Source organism: Trichomycterus rosablanca, chromosome 20 (genome assembly GCF_030014385.1).
Source record: "Trichomycterus rosablanca isolate fTriRos1 chromosome 20, fTriRos1.hap1, whole genome shotgun sequence".
Taxonomy (NCBI): domain Eukaryota; kingdom Metazoa; phylum Chordata; class Actinopteri; order Siluriformes; family Trichomycteridae; genus Trichomycterus; species Trichomycterus rosablanca.
Genome location: NC_086007.1, coordinates 7,141,186 through 7,158,797, shown reverse-complemented (window position 1 = coordinate 7,158,797; position 17,612 = coordinate 7,141,186). Strand labels below are relative to the sequence as shown.

The window sequence follows — 17,612 nt, the reverse complement described above, 5'->3', positions numbered from 1 at the left end:
TGACAAGTTTAGTGTGAAGGAACTGCACAAAGCACTGAACTCAATCAAACTGAGCATCTTTAAAAAAAAAAAAAAAAAACAGAAGCCAGCATTGGTGTCTGAGCTTACAAATGCCCTAATGCCTGAATGGTGACAAATCTCTACAGATACACTCTCTACAGATATGCCATGATCCATGGTTTTATACCGAGATGTCTATCGGCTACATGGTGTATTTTAGAAGAATGTATTTATGTATTACAATGTTCAGCTTGGTTTTATATCAATTACACAAAGCTACTGCCTTCATTTGAGTAGTTAACAGGTAGCGCTGGACTATCAGATGTCTTATGTGTTGTAAAAACAAAGGACTTTTACATTCTAATTGCCATTTGCTGCTCTGTTAGTGCATATTTTTGGTACTGAATGACATTTTGTAAATTAGGCTGGCCACTTCTAGGTAGACTGACTACTGTTGCAAAGGTCAGCTATTTGAAGTGCTTTAATGTAGCCTTTAAGCTTTAGAAATGTCTCTGTATTCTAGTATTTTAACATATTTTCTTGATTTACTTAGACCATGGCATAGTGCTTTTGTAGAAGCTTGACTAACATTGAGGTTTAAAATAAGTGCAATATATTCAGTACTTAAATCTTCCTACCAGACAAATTTGACAATTTTGTTGAGTAGTGGAGGGTTGGAGGACTGGTCATTCTTTAAATAAAAAGTACAAATTTTTCTTTGTGTTATAGTTTACTTGACAACCTTAAATCTCTCATTGTGATAAATATGCATTAACATAAGCTGGTAATTTCAGTGGAGAATTGGGGCATTTTAGATCACGGGCCAGTTTAAATCTGTCAGTGGGTCACATGGGACTCTGGACATGCTGTTTTAGGGTCTTAAACATTACATGCCTGCAAAAAACGATTGACAAATTTGCCTTTATCTAATCTTAACCCCTAAACATCTAATATCATCCCCTGACCTTAAGGCTTGCATGTATTATAAGCATTCAATAGGACAGCTTAATTCCCTCAGTGACCTGTGAGGACACACTCACTCACACTGACACACACATACACACACTTTCTGATAATGAGCCTGTGATAAAGGCCCTTCAGAGTGAATTGCCCACAGCTGCAGGGCCCCTTGTTGCGCTGGCAGCAGTGCCCCTGTCATCGAGCGCATGTGCCTATCTGACCTGCTAATTTGGAGCATATGTAAGTGCTTTTAAAGTGGCGGCCCTTTTGACATGCCACAAACAGCAGCTGCCACAGCTGCCCTCCAGAAGCTTCATTTAATTCAATTACATCTCTGGGAGATATGTAAACGAGCCTGGGCTCGGAGAAGAGTTAGCGCCGCTATAGGGCAGCACGCCGCGCTTGAGGGATAAAAAGGGGGTGGAGAAAATTAGAATTGAGGATTTACAGAATGCCGAAAGCCCTTAAGCCCTCCCTGAGCCAACCCACCGCAGCTCTACACACACACAGACACACAAACCCGAGTGTCGGCACACACAACCCCTCCTCCCGCCAGTGTCAAGGCCCAGGTGGCTGAATAGGCAAATGACTGGGGTGAGGATCCAAACTTTCCTCTCCCTCCCTCTCCACACTGCACCCAGCCAGTACCACCTTCGCCACAGATTTGTGGGTGAGATAAGAATTGCACTGAGGCTAAAGAGGGGGGATTAATCAGGGTCAGGGACTTGTATTACTCTGATCAGGGAAAGTCAGCCCTCCGGCACCCCTGCAATTAATGTAACTTTTGAGTGAAGGGGGCAGATAAATATTCACCACCTGGCAATTAAGGTTCACAGGATCATTCTGGCTATGCATAATGATATTCTACGTTGAGAGCAGGATAGAGCTCGTAACACCGGTTTAGAGACTGTAAGATGCTGGAGGAGGCGATTTGGCTCTCACTTCAGAGCATTTATGGCATGCATTTTTTTGGGATCAGGCCTCCCAGCTGCTGGCTGTGGTGGCGTTCATCTGAAAGGAACCCAGATCATGGTGATCAAATTAACTCCCCTCCCTGAAAGGGGTGCAAAGGTTGTCAATAAGCGCTGCACTGCAGTTCACCGCCTCATTGATGTTATGATTACTCATTTAACTAAACAATGAGTGCCAAGTGGCTCCTCTGAATGCCCTCCTGTGTGAAAGGAGAGTGCTGCTCGTTAAAAGATAGTGATTTAATAGGAGCCCTGATTCTTTTTATTCTTTTTCCCCCATCTGTGTATTGTGGAACACAAATGGATGGAAGACAAATACAGTGATTAGATGGGTGATTAATCTCAATTATTTCAGTTGCATATGTGGGACCTTTTTCCAGCTAAAATATAAAGAATAAGAGCCCTGGCTTAAAACAAAAACCACATAAAATGAGCCATGTGCTACCAAAGCTTTCTATCAACACCACAATAACCCAATAACCCGTAATACTGCAATCAGAAATATGTTTGATGATTTTTAAAATCAGAAGTGTTTTTTATACAGTATTATTAATATACTGTACATATGTATGTCAATATGCATATGGCCAAACGTTCATTAACAACTCTACTAATGACCGAGTCCACTACTTACAGCTGTATAAAACCACTTATTTAAAAAATTTATGCATTGAGGCAACAGTTTGGGAAAGGTCCTTTTTCAGCGTGACTGTAATCATGTGTGGTCCAAAATGACATGGTTTGTGTAGGAACGCATATGGAGAGCACACAGACCTAACATCAACCCTATTTAATATCTTTGTTAAATATATAAAAAAGTCAATGGGTCCCATTAAATGTGCTAAGCTAACATTGCATTCCACCAAGATCATTACACCAACAGTGAAATTTGGTGGTGTTCGTGTGATGGTGTAAAACAGCCACAGGACCTGGATGAGATCTCATAATTGGAACTATGAATTCTGCTCTCTGTCAGGAAATTCTGAAGGAGAATGTCTACATTCAGTTTGTGACCATAGGTGCAGTTGGGTTATGCAGCAGGAGAGTGACACACAAGCAAGTCCACCTCAGAGTTGCTCTAAACAAACTAAATTAAAGTTTTGGACAAGACCTTACATTGGCAGTTCAGTTCAGGAATAACAAGCTGAAACACATGAGGATCAACATTTAAATTAAATAAAAGAATATACATTATACAAACCCCCTCTCCAATTGGACCAATCCAACAAGGGTCTATTAAGCATGTCTGAACTTGCCCAGGTACTATTTAAAGACACCCAAAACTCAATTTAGACCTTTCACCAAAACAGAAAGATAAAATTAAGTCCATGTAAGTATTGTGAGTTTTATAACTCTAAAACATAAAAGTCTTTTTTGTATGTAAGACCAGGTTGGACTGAATGACGTCTTTCAGTAAATTGACCTCTTCCACCAAAATCCCAATCCCCTCTTCTGTGAAGAGATATTTACACATTATGAATTATTAAATGTCGTTATCAAAGCCTGTGCTTTACTGTACAAGTGCTGTATTGTAAAAAAAAATCCTTTCATCTTTGGCGATCATTATTTATTAAGGGAATGCCTGCTTTCCCAGTTCTAATGTGTTGGTGTGGCTTAATAATGCAACTTTCTTGTATGCCCTTTTAGGGATACAAGAAATATTATCCCTAATATTAGGGATAATCACCATTACGATCCTCACTGATAATGCAAACACAAGATGTGGCTATTGACTCACTTAGAGTTATTGTCACAGTGGCAAATTAATTAAACCAGTGTTTTGATATGGATATGTAGTTAGCTGAGAAGCCCAGTATTTAGGAAGTAGTTACAACTCCTGCCTTTTAGATCTAAGAAGAAGGCTCTGTTATTTGGTAGATTTGCTTTTGGTATAATTAGATTAAATTATACATTCATGTAACATTCATATTATTATATATTTTATGTATTTATTGTGTATATTGTTGTGTAGTCTTTGTTAAAGTTTTTCTGACTCCAGTCATTCAATTTAGCTGGACTGTTAAGCCCGGTCTTAAACCTGTACGGGAGCACACCTTAGTGACCCATTTTGAGCTGGTGCGTTACAGTTTTAGACTCAGATATTAAATCAGAGTAACCTGACCTTAAAGCATAAAAAATCTGATACGATTTTCCACAAAAAGAGAAACCCAGGGGCACCGTTGGTGTAGTGGGTACCACAGTGCAACATGGGTCTTGGGGATCTCGCCTCTGGACACTGTCTGTGAGGAGTTGGTCACTGTTATTGTCATGTAGGTGGGTTCCTGTAAGTATGTCAGTTTTCTACCACCGCCCAAAAACAGGCCTAAAAATGATTGCCAAGACTGGCTGATATGAGATGAATTAATGAATTAATTTACCATAATGTATCTGTCAAAAATAAATATAGGATTCAGTTATGTCATATATGATCTATATTTACAACTTTTTTACTTTTCAGCCTGCCATTTAGCACTTTAGCATCAGCCTTCTTATATTGAAAACACTGTCAAATACAGACAATGCTAATCATTACATTATTTCTTATTGAATTTTAAATAATTCTCATTTTAATTTTGTCGTGGGCCATGCAGGCATTTGTGCTCGCTTGTACTCACCCTGTTGTCCTGCGCACACAGCAAAGTCCAAAAACACGGTTTGACAGGCTTAATGTGAAGGAACTTCAGCAAACTGCACAAAGCTATGACCTTGTTTCCTCATACTTTCGGCCAGACAGTGCAGATAATAAATATATTTAAGGGTTGATTTATCTTTCGCCACAACTAAGCTGCCACTGTTGGACCCCTAAGCTGGGTCACTTACTCCTACTTGTTAAGACTGTATTCTGTCTCATTTGTCACTTTGTATTAAAAGATCGTTAAAAGCATGAAAGTACATGTTTTTACAGCACTTGTACTAAAAGCAGTGCATTACAAAACACTGCTTGAAATATTTATACATCTGCCAACATGGGTTTATATAGTAAACACTCTGAAATGAAATAACACACTAACAACACCATCCTTTGTTCCTCAAAGCTGATGTGGTTGTGGATATTTCTGGAGTGTTTGCTATATTGGTCCCTTGGTCTCAACTCAGCTGGGTTTTAAATGTATTCATGTATGTAAATAGCACTAAAACCAGCCCAGATTAGAAGTTTGAGGCATGAAGTGTGGTTCAGACACTAAATCTGCCTCTCATATTGCATTTCAGCACTGAAAATAACACTATGTGAAGTGGACCAAAGAGCAGATACTATCTTTCAAAACACATCAACCTGCTTTGTAAAAAGGCTTTTTCTGTAAAGCTCACAACCAAAAGTGGTTAGCTAAAAGAGGGCAGCAGCCAGTGTATAAAGAACCAGAATGTGAATCATACTTACTGTGCCTCACTACAGAACTGAGCAAACCCTGTTAAAATCAATCTGTTGATGCTAACCACTCCCTTCACTTTTACAATACCTCTGTGGTTACTACCATGGAGAGCTAACATCTATATCAGCGACTGCGTTTATTAATTTATTCTTTTGCACATTTTTACCACACTTAACAACGTGTTTGGTCACCAATAGCTTTGCTAATCACTAGCACAAAAATAGCCACTTTGTCCCTCTGTGTTGCTTCCCTTTTTAAGCACGATGCGTGAGTCAGATTAAATAATCATTGGGAGCAGGGTGCGTTTCACCTTGGGGACATATTGTCCCCTGTCAGAGGAATCTTCAGGGACAGAAGGCAGCACGGCAGGGGAGCGCAGTGGGATGCACTCGGCGCTGATGAAACGAAGCTGGCTTAATGAAGGCATGGCCTGTGGCTTCCGCGGCTATGCCATATGTTTCGCCAAATGCAAATGGCCCCCCAATTCAAACAACTTTTTCATCTTGATCTATGCAAATGTGTTTATAAATACAGGCTTATAAATATGGCAATGTGCGTTTAAAGGAGCAAGCTTACCCCCCACCACCACCACAACAACACACACACAGGCATGCTATCAGCAGACTCTCCAATACCAAGCAAACACAAATGCAAATGGTTATCAGTCGTGGAATGGGATTAATGGCATCCCAGGGGGTAGGTATGAACTTTTTTTACACTGGTAATGCACAAAGACTTCTGATACAGTGGTTTTGCATGAAGCTGCCCTCCATGGAAGAAGTTTTAGCTATTAAACACCAGCGCATTTAAAACAATTAATTCATGCAAATTTTTTTCATTGTTTTGATTTTACAATCTCCTGCTTGTAAATATAATGGCATTAATGAAATGATGACATAATAACATTTCTTGCTATGATTAAACCTACATATAAAGCAGTGGTTCAGCTATCAGTGAATTTACACCCCTTTCCACTCACCCCAAATACAGTTAACAGTGTTATAATAGGGACTGTCTTAAGGCCATGACCCACACCAGCCAAGTTCAAGATTAGTGTCGACAAAACCAAGACAAGAATCAAGACCAAGTTTTGGAAAAGTAGCTAAATTAAAACATCAAATGTCCAAGTCAAATAGAATAAATTATATTAAGCTTGGCTAGATGTGTACTTTATGCATTTCTATTTAAAGTAGATTGTAACTGGTAAGAATGGCACAGCTCTTAATGAGTCAATAAAAATCAATTAGACACACTGACAATTTTAATTGGTTATCTATTTTTTAAATTATTATTCTAATCTGTTGATATTTACAGCATACTGGTGTTTGCAAGTAACTGACCCCTAATCTGTTTCAATAATTTGCCATAATAATTTTTCTTTAATATATCCTAATTGTGCAGTATTTAAATAACCCAAGTACTCAAGATAAACAACCCTACATAATTGTAACACCACTGTGGGGATACTGTACAGTATAGCATGATCGGTGATGGGTACTGAGGCATGCTTTTGCCTTGGTTGTCATACTGTGAAAAATTTCAAACTGCAGCACTCCTAGCGTGTACCACCCTGCCCTCTTTATACCATCAGTTAGCAGACAGGTGATCAGGTAGTTGTGGGCACTGCGGTAAGTGTTGTGACTGCACCTGAGCCACAGTCTGCTTGCCAATGTCTTCATCACAGCCCTGTGAATGGCTCAGTGCCCGAGCTGTGACAGACCTGTGCCCAGCGAGAAACCACGCTTATTCATACTGTGCATACCTGCTCTGTTCATATAGTTACAGCTTTAGATTTAACCTACACCTAATTACAGTTGCAACTGGGAATATTCAACCCCCCACCCAAAGAAGGATACAAGGGATTACGCTAACATTACTTTCTAATATTACTTTAAAATGATACAGCAAATAAAACATCAATGATATTGTATTTTAAAGTAACAGGATATTTTGTTAATACTGCATGTCACAGTTATTCAACCCCCCTATATAATAATGCTGATTTTCAAAACTCCCACTAGTTGCATGACCTTAAGTTAGATTACAACATGCCTTGTGTGGTGAAATTAAATCTTGGTGAAAACTGGATTTTCCAGCAAGACAATGATCCTAAGCACACTTTCAAGTCAACCAAAGCTTGTTTCAGGAATTAGGCCTGGAATATCTACGATATTTACGACTGCAACTGTAGCATTAGCACAACACTGAGGGGTTTGCTGTTGCACAGTTTTAAAAAGGATATGATTTTTTTTTTAATATCAAAATAGATGTTTCTTCACTAATTGTCAGTAATCATTACAGTGTGTAACTATTTGTGGTGCATTACTTAGTCATAGTGTTTAATGTGATGTGGGATACATTCTGCAGCAAATTTATACTTTTTGACTTAATAGAATTTAATTAGTTTTTCCCCCTAAATGATACTTCATTTCCACCTTAATGTAAACCTAATTCTCCTACAGGATTTACCAGACTGGCTTCAGTAGACTACGGAATTTCCAATGGTGCCCATCCTTGGATGCAGTGTTTTAAACAATGCTACTTAACTGGCCAGCAGTACTTTAACCAGACATCATGCTGACATAGTTACTCAGTCTTACTGTTAACTTTACATGCCACCCATACTTGCACAGTCTGCTACTAAATGCTTCCAAGTTATCTGATGGTCACGTCAATCTCAAACATTTAGTGTTTGGTCTGACGTGCGCCAGAGTCATTGTAACCTGCAGGATCACAGTGAGCTCATTAGCCTTGTGCTTCAGTGCTAATTCAGGGGGTTACGAGCTGGATGTTAATTAATCACGAGTCTGGCAGAGCGCGGCATCCTAGCGTGCGCCTGTGAGCGTGCATATCAAGCAGGCCGCCCGCACGACTCCAGCACCAGCGCTCATGTGTTGTTTGTGCAGCGCTAGAGAGAGCAAAGGTGTTGGAGACAGACAGGAAGGAGAAGGAGTGACAGAGTCTGATTATCACAACAAGGAGGAACAATTCTACATACTCAAAGAACACAGATACTACTGTTATCTAAACCTTCTTGTTACATTTACTTGAAGTTTTTTTTTTTTTTTTTTAAAGTTTTGCTCTAGCACCCATGCTGGAATTAAAATAGACCCTGCAATGAATAAATGGCATATATAGTTTACCAGGTCCTGTCCTTCACTAGTAATGTAATTGGAGCTAAATACCTGCAATACACCCAGCCAAACTAGGGACCTGCAGAATTGTGTGTTTTCCAAACAATACAATAAAAATGTACATATTTTTTGGGTGACTATTAATGTTAAAACATTGTATGGTAAAAACCTGTATGGAAAAAAACCAAATCTATAAAAATTAAAGAACACTGTGTAAATCTAGACTTGGATTAAACATCATTTAAATATCCCCGGTAAATAAATAATTTAAGGTTTAGGAAGGTTTATTAGAGAAAGCTTTCACAACAATGTACTGTTTTTGTGACAAATCACCTGAATGATAAATGTTGTTTAGGTGAAATTTTTTTTTTGTGCTTTTTTGGTGTTGAAACAAAAATGCCCCTGAATAAAAACTATAGAACAAGTTGTATTATTATTATATATTATTTTTCTTATTGTATTATTAGTAGAGAAAGATGCATTATTTAAAAATTAATTAGTCAGCTATTTATTGCTACATTATTTTAAAGTCAAGATGAATGTTTGTTGGGTATAACAGTTTTTTAAAATTAAATAATAATTAGATTCATAAGTATAATAAAGTAGTGGCAAGGCTGTGCAGATTTTATGGCTGCATTGTAGATTTACAACGAAGAACGAAGAACTTTTAGGGTACAAGAGCATCCTGTTCAGGGTGTGTTACTGCATTGTGACCAGTGATTCTGGGACCAAAATAAAGCTATGCTGAAACATGAGGAAATGTGATTACAGTAGCTCCAAGTAGCAGAGGTATCCAAAAATACCTATAGGACTGAACTAAAGCTGTTTGTATTTGTGCACTGACAAATCAGTATTTTTGTAATTTAATTATTTATGCTTGAAACAAGTACTATATTAATTTGAATTAATGTCATAATTTAAAAAAACACTACATAAAACAGTACTGTTTATAAGTTCGAGATGACGGCTTTATGTGAAAATGTTGTGTACAGTGTAATTTATGGGTTAGGAAGTAATAAAATGGTTTAAACACACCTGCTGTCACCTGTAGTGCGCGTTTTTGCGTTTTGTAACAACAGGCAATGGCGCCATCTATTGTCAGAAAATTAAGTCTGCAATTATGGCACAACGAGAATGTTAATCATGTCATCTGTTAAAAAAATAAAATAGGTTGCCATTTAATCTCTATTTATTTCTCAGTCGACACTTTCTAGCAACTTCAGTAGCCACATGAAGAGTAACTATAAAGTTATGCATTTTTCCTTCTTCAACATCTGGTCAGGGTCGCAAAGGGTCATTGCAGGGTACCTATATTGTACTTGTCATTTTTCACATGGAAAATTCAGTGTCATGTAATCCTTATACCACTTGATTAAAGTAACTCTAACATCTTGTTTGATACTGGGGTCCACATTTTAATTACATATTTTACAAATATATATATATGTTATTTAAATTCTTTGACATGCAGACAAAAGAAGCTTTTCCTTAAAGCCTTTGGATTGACCAGTGGATAACAAAGACTGAGCTGCTGATCCAGTTAGAGGTTCCTGCTGGTATTTGCTGTTTCCAACAGCAGGACAAATCTGGAACATTCATGAGGAAACACCTGGTTCAGCACCCATGTCAATGAGTTCTCAAAAACAATGCATAACTGGCACTCCAGTGAGCTCAAGTTAATCTGAAATAAAACCAAGAGCATAACAGGGCACGGGCCATTACACAGGGAGAGCCTGACAAGGCCACAGAAGGGCATCAACCCAGCAACAGGACCAGTATCTGCTCCTTTGTGTGAGAAGAAACAAAATGACCACCAGTGGGCTACAGGTGTGGATGTTTCTGACCAAACTATCAAAAACACTCTATGAAGGTGGCATGAAGGCCCAATGTCCTCTAGTGGGACCTGTGCTCACAGCCCAGCACTGCAGCTCAATTGGTTCTGCCATTGGCACCTCTTTCTCTTTAAAGATGGGAGCAGGTTCCACATTAAACTATGAATTTTGGAAAAATCAGTTTTATTTAATTTGTTTTATACAGCTGTTAGTAATGGGTGTATGAGTAATACCAAACATTATTCATTAGGAAGGGGTCCACATATACATGTATTTGTCTATATCTGTAAAATATATAAGTCTAAATATATAAGCCTACATACTATAACACACACTACCTGAAATGAGAAAAGCAAGAAATTATGTGCATATCATACATTTATTAGTATGACAAAGTGCTTTTAAAGAACTGAATAGTTGAAAAATACATAAATACATAAAACTACATAAAACTTGACCATAAAAGGGTTGGAGTATTTAAAGTTCAGCAAACCAGTAAAACTTCATTTACTTCATTTTTAATATAGAAAGGCTGTGATGACGAAAGGTTACTTATTTTTTTCCTTCTCAAACCATTTGCAAAAAGACGTCAGAGAATCGGACCAATGAATCACTGTGGCTGTAGCATGCAAAAAGCAAACTGTTTCTAATTAGGGCAGTGATAGCTCAGTGGTTAAGGTACTGGACCAGTAATCAGAAGGTTGCCGGTTCAAGCCCCACCACCGCCAAGTTGCCACTGTTGGGCCCCTGAGCAAGGTCCTTAACCCTCAATTGCTCAGGTTTGGATAAAAGCGTCTACTAAATGCTGAAAATGTAAATGTAATTAGATGCCCATGAATCAAAAGGGGCAGTGATTTATCAGTGAAAAGGCAGACTGGGCTATACTGAGTTTTTAACCCTGCTTGATAAAAACACAGAAATGTCCTTGGCCCAGTTTTCTTTGGCTTTTTGTCACAAACAGTTTGAGAAATAATACAATATTTGCCAACGCTTTGGCATTACAAATTAAATTTTTTTTAATACAATGCGTCTGTTCTTTAAATGTGAAGCACAGTGTTATAAAGCCACTTTAAATTACATAAAGAAAGTGCAGGATTAGAACATTTAGATGTGCCATTTCTCAACCTTACATGTAGCTGGTCTTTAGTACATAGTCCCACATTAACTTGGAAAAAACCTTTTACAGCTCATATAATACACATCCCCTTAATACTTACATTTCCTTCATACATTCCTTCATGTCCCAGACAAATCTGCACTTCTCCAACACCCAACACACATAATGAATTTTTCTTAACAACAAATCAATTAACAAATGTTTAAATGTTCTGCATTAACAGCCATTAACAGTTTCCACCATCCTCCTGTTGTTTCCTAATAGAAAATACCCATAAAATACATTTCAAACCTTCTTTATTAGTCCTAAAGACTGATAGAACTCAGTCGGCTTTTAATAAAGGGGGGGGATTGCTCCGTAACATTGTAATAGTTATATTTCTATTGCCTTAATGTATAACTACATTAACTTCTTTTTTTGCTGTCGTAGCATTTTTCTTCGTTTCAGGATCAGATCATAAAGTTTTTCGAGTCCTTCTTGTAGCCCATCACCAATAATAGCACATGTAGCCTGTAAGTGCCATGGTGTAGAAGCACCCAGTTCACCAAGTGCCAAAACCTTTTCGATATCTGCCAGGGAAATGGCATGCCTCATGTCCTGTTTGTTAGCTACAATAAGAATTGGAACGTCATGGGTCTCAGATAAACGTGCAATTTTGTGAAGTTCAATTTTGGCCTCATCCATTCTCTCTGCATCCACAGAATCAACCACAAACACAATGCCATCTGAGCAACGAGTGTAGGATTTCCAGAGTGGCCGCAGCTTCTCCTGACCTCCAACATCCCAAAAGTGAAAGGTTACTGATCCTGAGGAACCTAGGGCCACTTTCACCTTTTCAGTGTTGAATCCCTTGGTGGGTACTGTGTTCACAAACTCATTAAACTGCAGTCTGTACAGCACAGTGGTTTTGCCCGCAGAGTCCAGGCCCAAAATCACAATGTGCAGAGACTTACAGAAAGGGGGGTTCGAAAATATGCTGGTTTGATTAGAATTTACAATTCCCATTTTCTTGTGGTGTCTTCAGAAGTTACAATAAAGATCCATAACTGGACTCCTGATTATCGAATATCTCCAAATGGTTACTAGAAAAGAGAAAGTTTAACAAGTCATTTTAACCTGCTGTCTCACACATTAAAATAAAGCAACAAATGACAGATACGGTATGATTCCTCAATTAGGGCCAATCCATATCACAACCAAAAAAAATTTTTAACTAAAGAATTAAGACAAAAAAGACACTTTAATAGTAAACTGTTCTGATTAACGCACCACTTTATCAAATTGAGAGAGGTTTACACAAAACAGCATGTTAAGATAAGATAAGACTTTACTAATCTCCTTAGGGAAATTAACTTGTTACAGCAGTATGAGGACAGGAATATATATATATATATACAGTACAGGCCAAAAGTTTGGACACACCAGCCAAAAGTTTGGACACACCTTCTCTTCAATGTTTTTTCTTGATTATTTTTATTTTCTACATTATAGATTAATACTGAAGACATCCAAACTATGAAGAATTATGTAGTGAACCAAAAAGTGTTAAACAAACCAGAATATGTTTTATATTTTACCAACTCTACCTCTGCACAACACAACTGATGGTCTCAAACACATTAAAAAAAGCAACAAATTCCAAAAATTCACTCTAGACAAGGCACAAACATTCATTGAAAACCATTCCAGGTGGAAACCTAATAAAGCTGGTTGAGAAAATTTCAAAGAGTGTGCAAATCTGTCATTAAAGCAAAAGATGGATACTTTGAAGAATCTAAAATATAAAACATATTCTGGTTTGTTTAACACTTTTTTGTTTACTACATAATTCCATATGTGTTCCTTCATAGTTTGGATGTCTTTAGTATTAATCTACAATGTAGAAAATGTTAAAAAAAATTAAGAAAAACCACAGGAATGAGAAGGTGTGTCCAAACTTTTGGCCTGTACTGTATATATATATATATATCTTAAATGGAATCAGGAATCACAGTTGTGTCTAATTTAGAAAGGAAAGAAGCATGGCACAGTCTTGAACATTACTAGGGTTATAACATGAATTCCTGGTGTATGTGTTCCTAAAAGAGGTAAGTACGTTTAAACAGTATATAAAAAAACCCAGACAGGCCACTATACCTGATATACTAATACCAGTACAACACACAACATGTGTAATATTGTCATTACAATATTATTTTAGTGCATAGAAGGTTTTACCAACCATAATAACTGGTCAGTGGGGGCCCTATGAATCTCTTTCCTAGATTAATGAGGAAGATACAGGTGACAAATTGTATAGAGTATATTAGTACAGTACATTTTCTAATTACAGAACACTATTGGCTTTTTATTTTTCTCTTTCCAGCACTAACAGAGAGGTGCTTCAAAATCACAACAGCACTCCTGCATCTGAATACTCAACTGGACGGTCATTTTTCATTGATAAATGGAGTAACGGGGGTGTTCGGAGGAGTTTAGTGTAACAGAATGACTACAGTCAGTAATATTATATTAACAAACATGTACAACATGTACGAGTAAATAGTAATAAAGTCGTGCTCAGGCTTGAGCTCATTTCCAGCGCCACATAGCAGCAACGCTAACTGTAACAGTATAGTCATGAACATGCTCTTTTACATACAAAATACGTACAAGGATTTGAATGTATTGTAATATCACAAAGAGTTGACAACTATTTGGTTGATATTACAACTACACATTAATATTATTTTACTTACCACTCAGACGTTAGTGTAAGTTTTTATGTAACATTAGCAAGCTCGCTAACACACGGCTACGCATATTCTGTGTAACTAGAAGGAGGCGGTGGGCACGCCACGCGCCGCTCGTTTGTTTATCTTTAAAATGATTGGTCGCTGCACAGCACGCGCTCTGGGCAGCATGACGCAACCTGCAGGTGCAGCGAAGAGCTATTTGCACAGACAGAGTTACAGAGCAAAACAGTCACTGCTTCTCTCTACAATCTTTATGCAAAATACTATTATGAATTAATAAAAATGTACTTTTGTCCATATACCATATTTTTATCTTGTAGCTTTTTTTTCTTTCACACATGTACATTTTGACAAAGACCAAGATTTTCAAGTCGCTGAAACTAAACATTGGTTTAATATGGACTGAGTAGTGGTCTGCCAGGCTTACAGTTGAAGTCAAAAGTTTAACTAAACTGAAAAGTTACATTTATGTCAAGGCCACCCTGGGATTTTAATTATTTTGACCACGGTTCATTTTCTGTGCCCAAAAGTGCTATACAAATAAATTTGACTATACAAATAAATAATTAAAACAATTACTTAATCATATGCAGATGCTTTTTCTTTATCAGCAACAAATCTTTCTTAAGCTTTAAGGTATACATTTTGAAGTGAGGTTTTCTTTCCTGCACAGCAGCTTTTAAGCTTAAAAAAAAAAAAAAAAAAAAAAAAAAAAAAAAAAGCTTTTTTAAATAAGGACAGTGACACTTAATTCTTGGCTGACCTGTTTATTGAAAGTTCTTGATTACATCTGTCCATCCAGACAAATTTAATTTGTTCAGATAGGGACAGTTTGTGTTTCTTGGCCACCTTGGCAAAAGAGTATTTCCATAAGAGTCATAAGAGTATTTTATTGGGTTCAGTCAAAGAAGCCCTTATATGAGCACAGAGAAATTACCAGATGCAATCACTAACAATGTCCTATAGTGTATATATATATTACATTTTTTAACAACTGGGATGATTTGTGTCTTGCAGAAATAGTCTGAAATAAAGTCAGTGTCAGCCTGCTGTATTATGTTTAACATTTATTAAATAATGATTTTGCATAAATAAAATGTGTGACTATATCTACATATACATCATAAACAGGATACTGTATAAAAATTGTCCACCTGTTAAATTATAGTACAATCAATTTCTTAAATAGTCCTGCAAGTCCAGTAAAATAGAGAAACATAGTGTAGTCTGACTAAACTCAGACATTTTCCATAACACATGATGTCATCCATGATCTGTTGAACTTCTCCTCCACACGGTCCAACAAAGCACTGCTGACCCCTCTTCTCCGCCGATGCCTCTGGAAAAAGTTGGAAAAGCTCACATTTTAAACAAGTAGTTCCAAAGTAAGGGTACACTCACAAGAAAACTTCAAAACATCTTGATAAAACAGTATAATACATCTAAGACAACATTCTAAGAGTAATCTCTTGAATTATACATTCAATTCAAGAGCTGTTTTTTTTTTACAAAAATGTGTAAGAAAAAAGTAAAACTGTCAAAATAGCCAAACATGTTTTAATCATAATTTAAAGTCCACAGTTTGTGTAAAATAGATTTTTACCTAAACCAATTATGGTTAAGCTTATAAGCATGGTCATATAAGCTGGTAGGTTTTATTACTACTGAAAATTTTCCTAAATGATGAACAGTACACTTCACCACACTTATCTCCTCTACTTACTGTGTATGAGGCTGATTTGGTCGGCCAAGGGGATTTTGGCAGTATGAGTCCTGCATCCCATTTGGGTTCTGTCGGTTTTAGGGTAATCATTTTCGTAGCTGTGTCTTCTTGTGAGGGATTTGGATCAAGCTGGATTCCTGTAATTGTTTATATAGTAGTGATTAATGATTAGTGCATGTATTAAATTGGTTTATTAAACCTTTTATTCTTTTACTGTATTATGTTTGGCCTTATGTGTATCTTTTGGTTTATATTGATATGGTACCTTGACCTGCAAAATTTTGACCAAAAAAGGGCTTTGGTAAATATCAGATATTTAGAGCAAAATACATCTGTCATTGTGCCTGTATTAGTCTTTTTCTTAAACACAAATGCTGTCTACTTAGGCACTCTCTATGTGGCTGCTTGTTTTTAACTGTTGTTGATTTGACATGGATAGTAAAATGTTTGTATATACTGACTGCCAGGGCAGAACTGTTTTGAAGCTCTTTGTAGCTCTTCTTATTCATTGTTGTAATAAAACATTTCAGTTTAGTCTTTACTTAACTACTTTAATCTTTCAGACACCATCAGTTACATAGGAATTTAGGTAGATTCATAACATTTTATTTATTGCATCAAAGAGTGATCTTACTTGATTCTAAGAATTGGGACTTGAACTTTTGAGGATCCTTTTCTATGGAGGTCACCAAATCGGCTAAGTTTTCAGCACACTGCAGACAGACGCAATACATGAGATTATTTAAACGGCTCTTACAGTGTCATTGTGATACACCATAATATATGCAATTGACCCATTATAATGTTAAAACTGTATAAAAATTTGGGCCATGTAATGTCAATGTAATAAACAAAATATTATTAGCAATGAATATGATTGACGCTCAGTAAAACCTAAAAATGTATCAATTACACTGTAAACTTACAGGTCTGAAATTGTAAGGCTTAGGGTTTTGGTATAAGTCTCTTGGAAACTGTCCCGACTTCACAAACTGGAGCTGTAATTCCAGTAAGTCTGGTGGTTTATACAATTTGATAAATGTTGTTTTAATAATCTTCTGTTTTTCTTCTTGTAACAAGATTTGAGGCATTTTATTAAAGCTTTGAGACTTTCTTGCTCCACCATATATGAGCTCTGTTGCGTCAAGAGTTTTCATCTTAATTCTTGGTAAATGTAGAGCACAGAACAGTTTTGGAGTAAAGTCAGGTGGCTTTATTTCCCACTTACTGGCAGTCGTTTTTGGCACTATTAGTGTCTGACCACGAGCTGTAATCACACTTTTATTGGCAGTAAAAAGATGCTTTCTGCTAAAGGTAAATGACTTTTCTGAATCCAGTTGATCTTCAGAACAAACAGCATGTAGATTTTCCTGTTTGAAAAGCAGATAAATGATAGTGAAAGGAAATTAGATTACATATTTACACATTGTATTAAATATTTATAGGCCTAAATATAAAAGCAAAAAGAGGTTAACCTACCATTCTTACTTTGGTCATCTGTCAGTCATGTTTTAAAGGCAAGACTACAGGTTGCTGTGTTGATCTGTGTTTAAAACTTGGAGCACAATGAAATTAGGTTGCTAGGAGAATTGGGTTTAAAGGACTTTAAACTACAAATAGGTTTGACAGAAAGGCAATGTGTGAAAACAAGAAATGCACTATAGCAACCGTTTAACTATGTACAAAACCTGTTTAACTGCAAGTGAAGAAAAATCTAGCAGGATTTGTTCACCATTTAGCAGTTAGTAAGCTTACTACTTGTAAGCTTC

At 36.9% G+C, this 17,612-nt stretch overlaps 2 protein-coding genes across 2 annotated transcripts; both read right to left on the bottom strand.

Moving 5' to 3' along the window:
- Window positions 1–10,628: 10,628 nt before the first annotated feature.
- arl4aa (ADP-ribosylation factor-like 4aa) lies at window positions 10,629–14,201 on the bottom strand. The gene is made up of 2 exons (XM_063016453.1): window positions 14,124–14,201; window positions 10,629–12,467 (listed from the first exon to the last, which is right to left on the bottom strand). The coding sequence occupies exon 2, from the start codon at window positions 12,388–12,390 to the stop codon at window positions 11,785–11,787; it is 606 nt and encodes a 201-aa protein (XP_062872523.1). The 5' UTR covers window positions 12,391–12,467; window positions 14,124–14,201; the 3' UTR covers window positions 10,629–11,784.
- Window positions 14,202–15,357: 1,156 nt separating this feature from the next.
- si:dkey-30e9.6 (uncharacterized protein LOC564083 homolog) lies at window positions 15,358–17,340 on the bottom strand. The gene is made up of 5 exons (XM_063017348.1): window positions 17,332–17,340; window positions 16,770–17,213; window positions 16,478–16,556; window positions 15,844–15,980; window positions 15,358–15,459 (listed from the first exon to the last, which is right to left on the bottom strand). Exons 1-5 carry the CDS (start codon window positions 17,338–17,340, stop codon window positions 15,358–15,360), a joined length of 771 nt encoding a protein of 256 aa, XP_062873418.1.
- Between the last annotated feature and the right edge of the window lie 272 nt (window positions 17,341–17,612).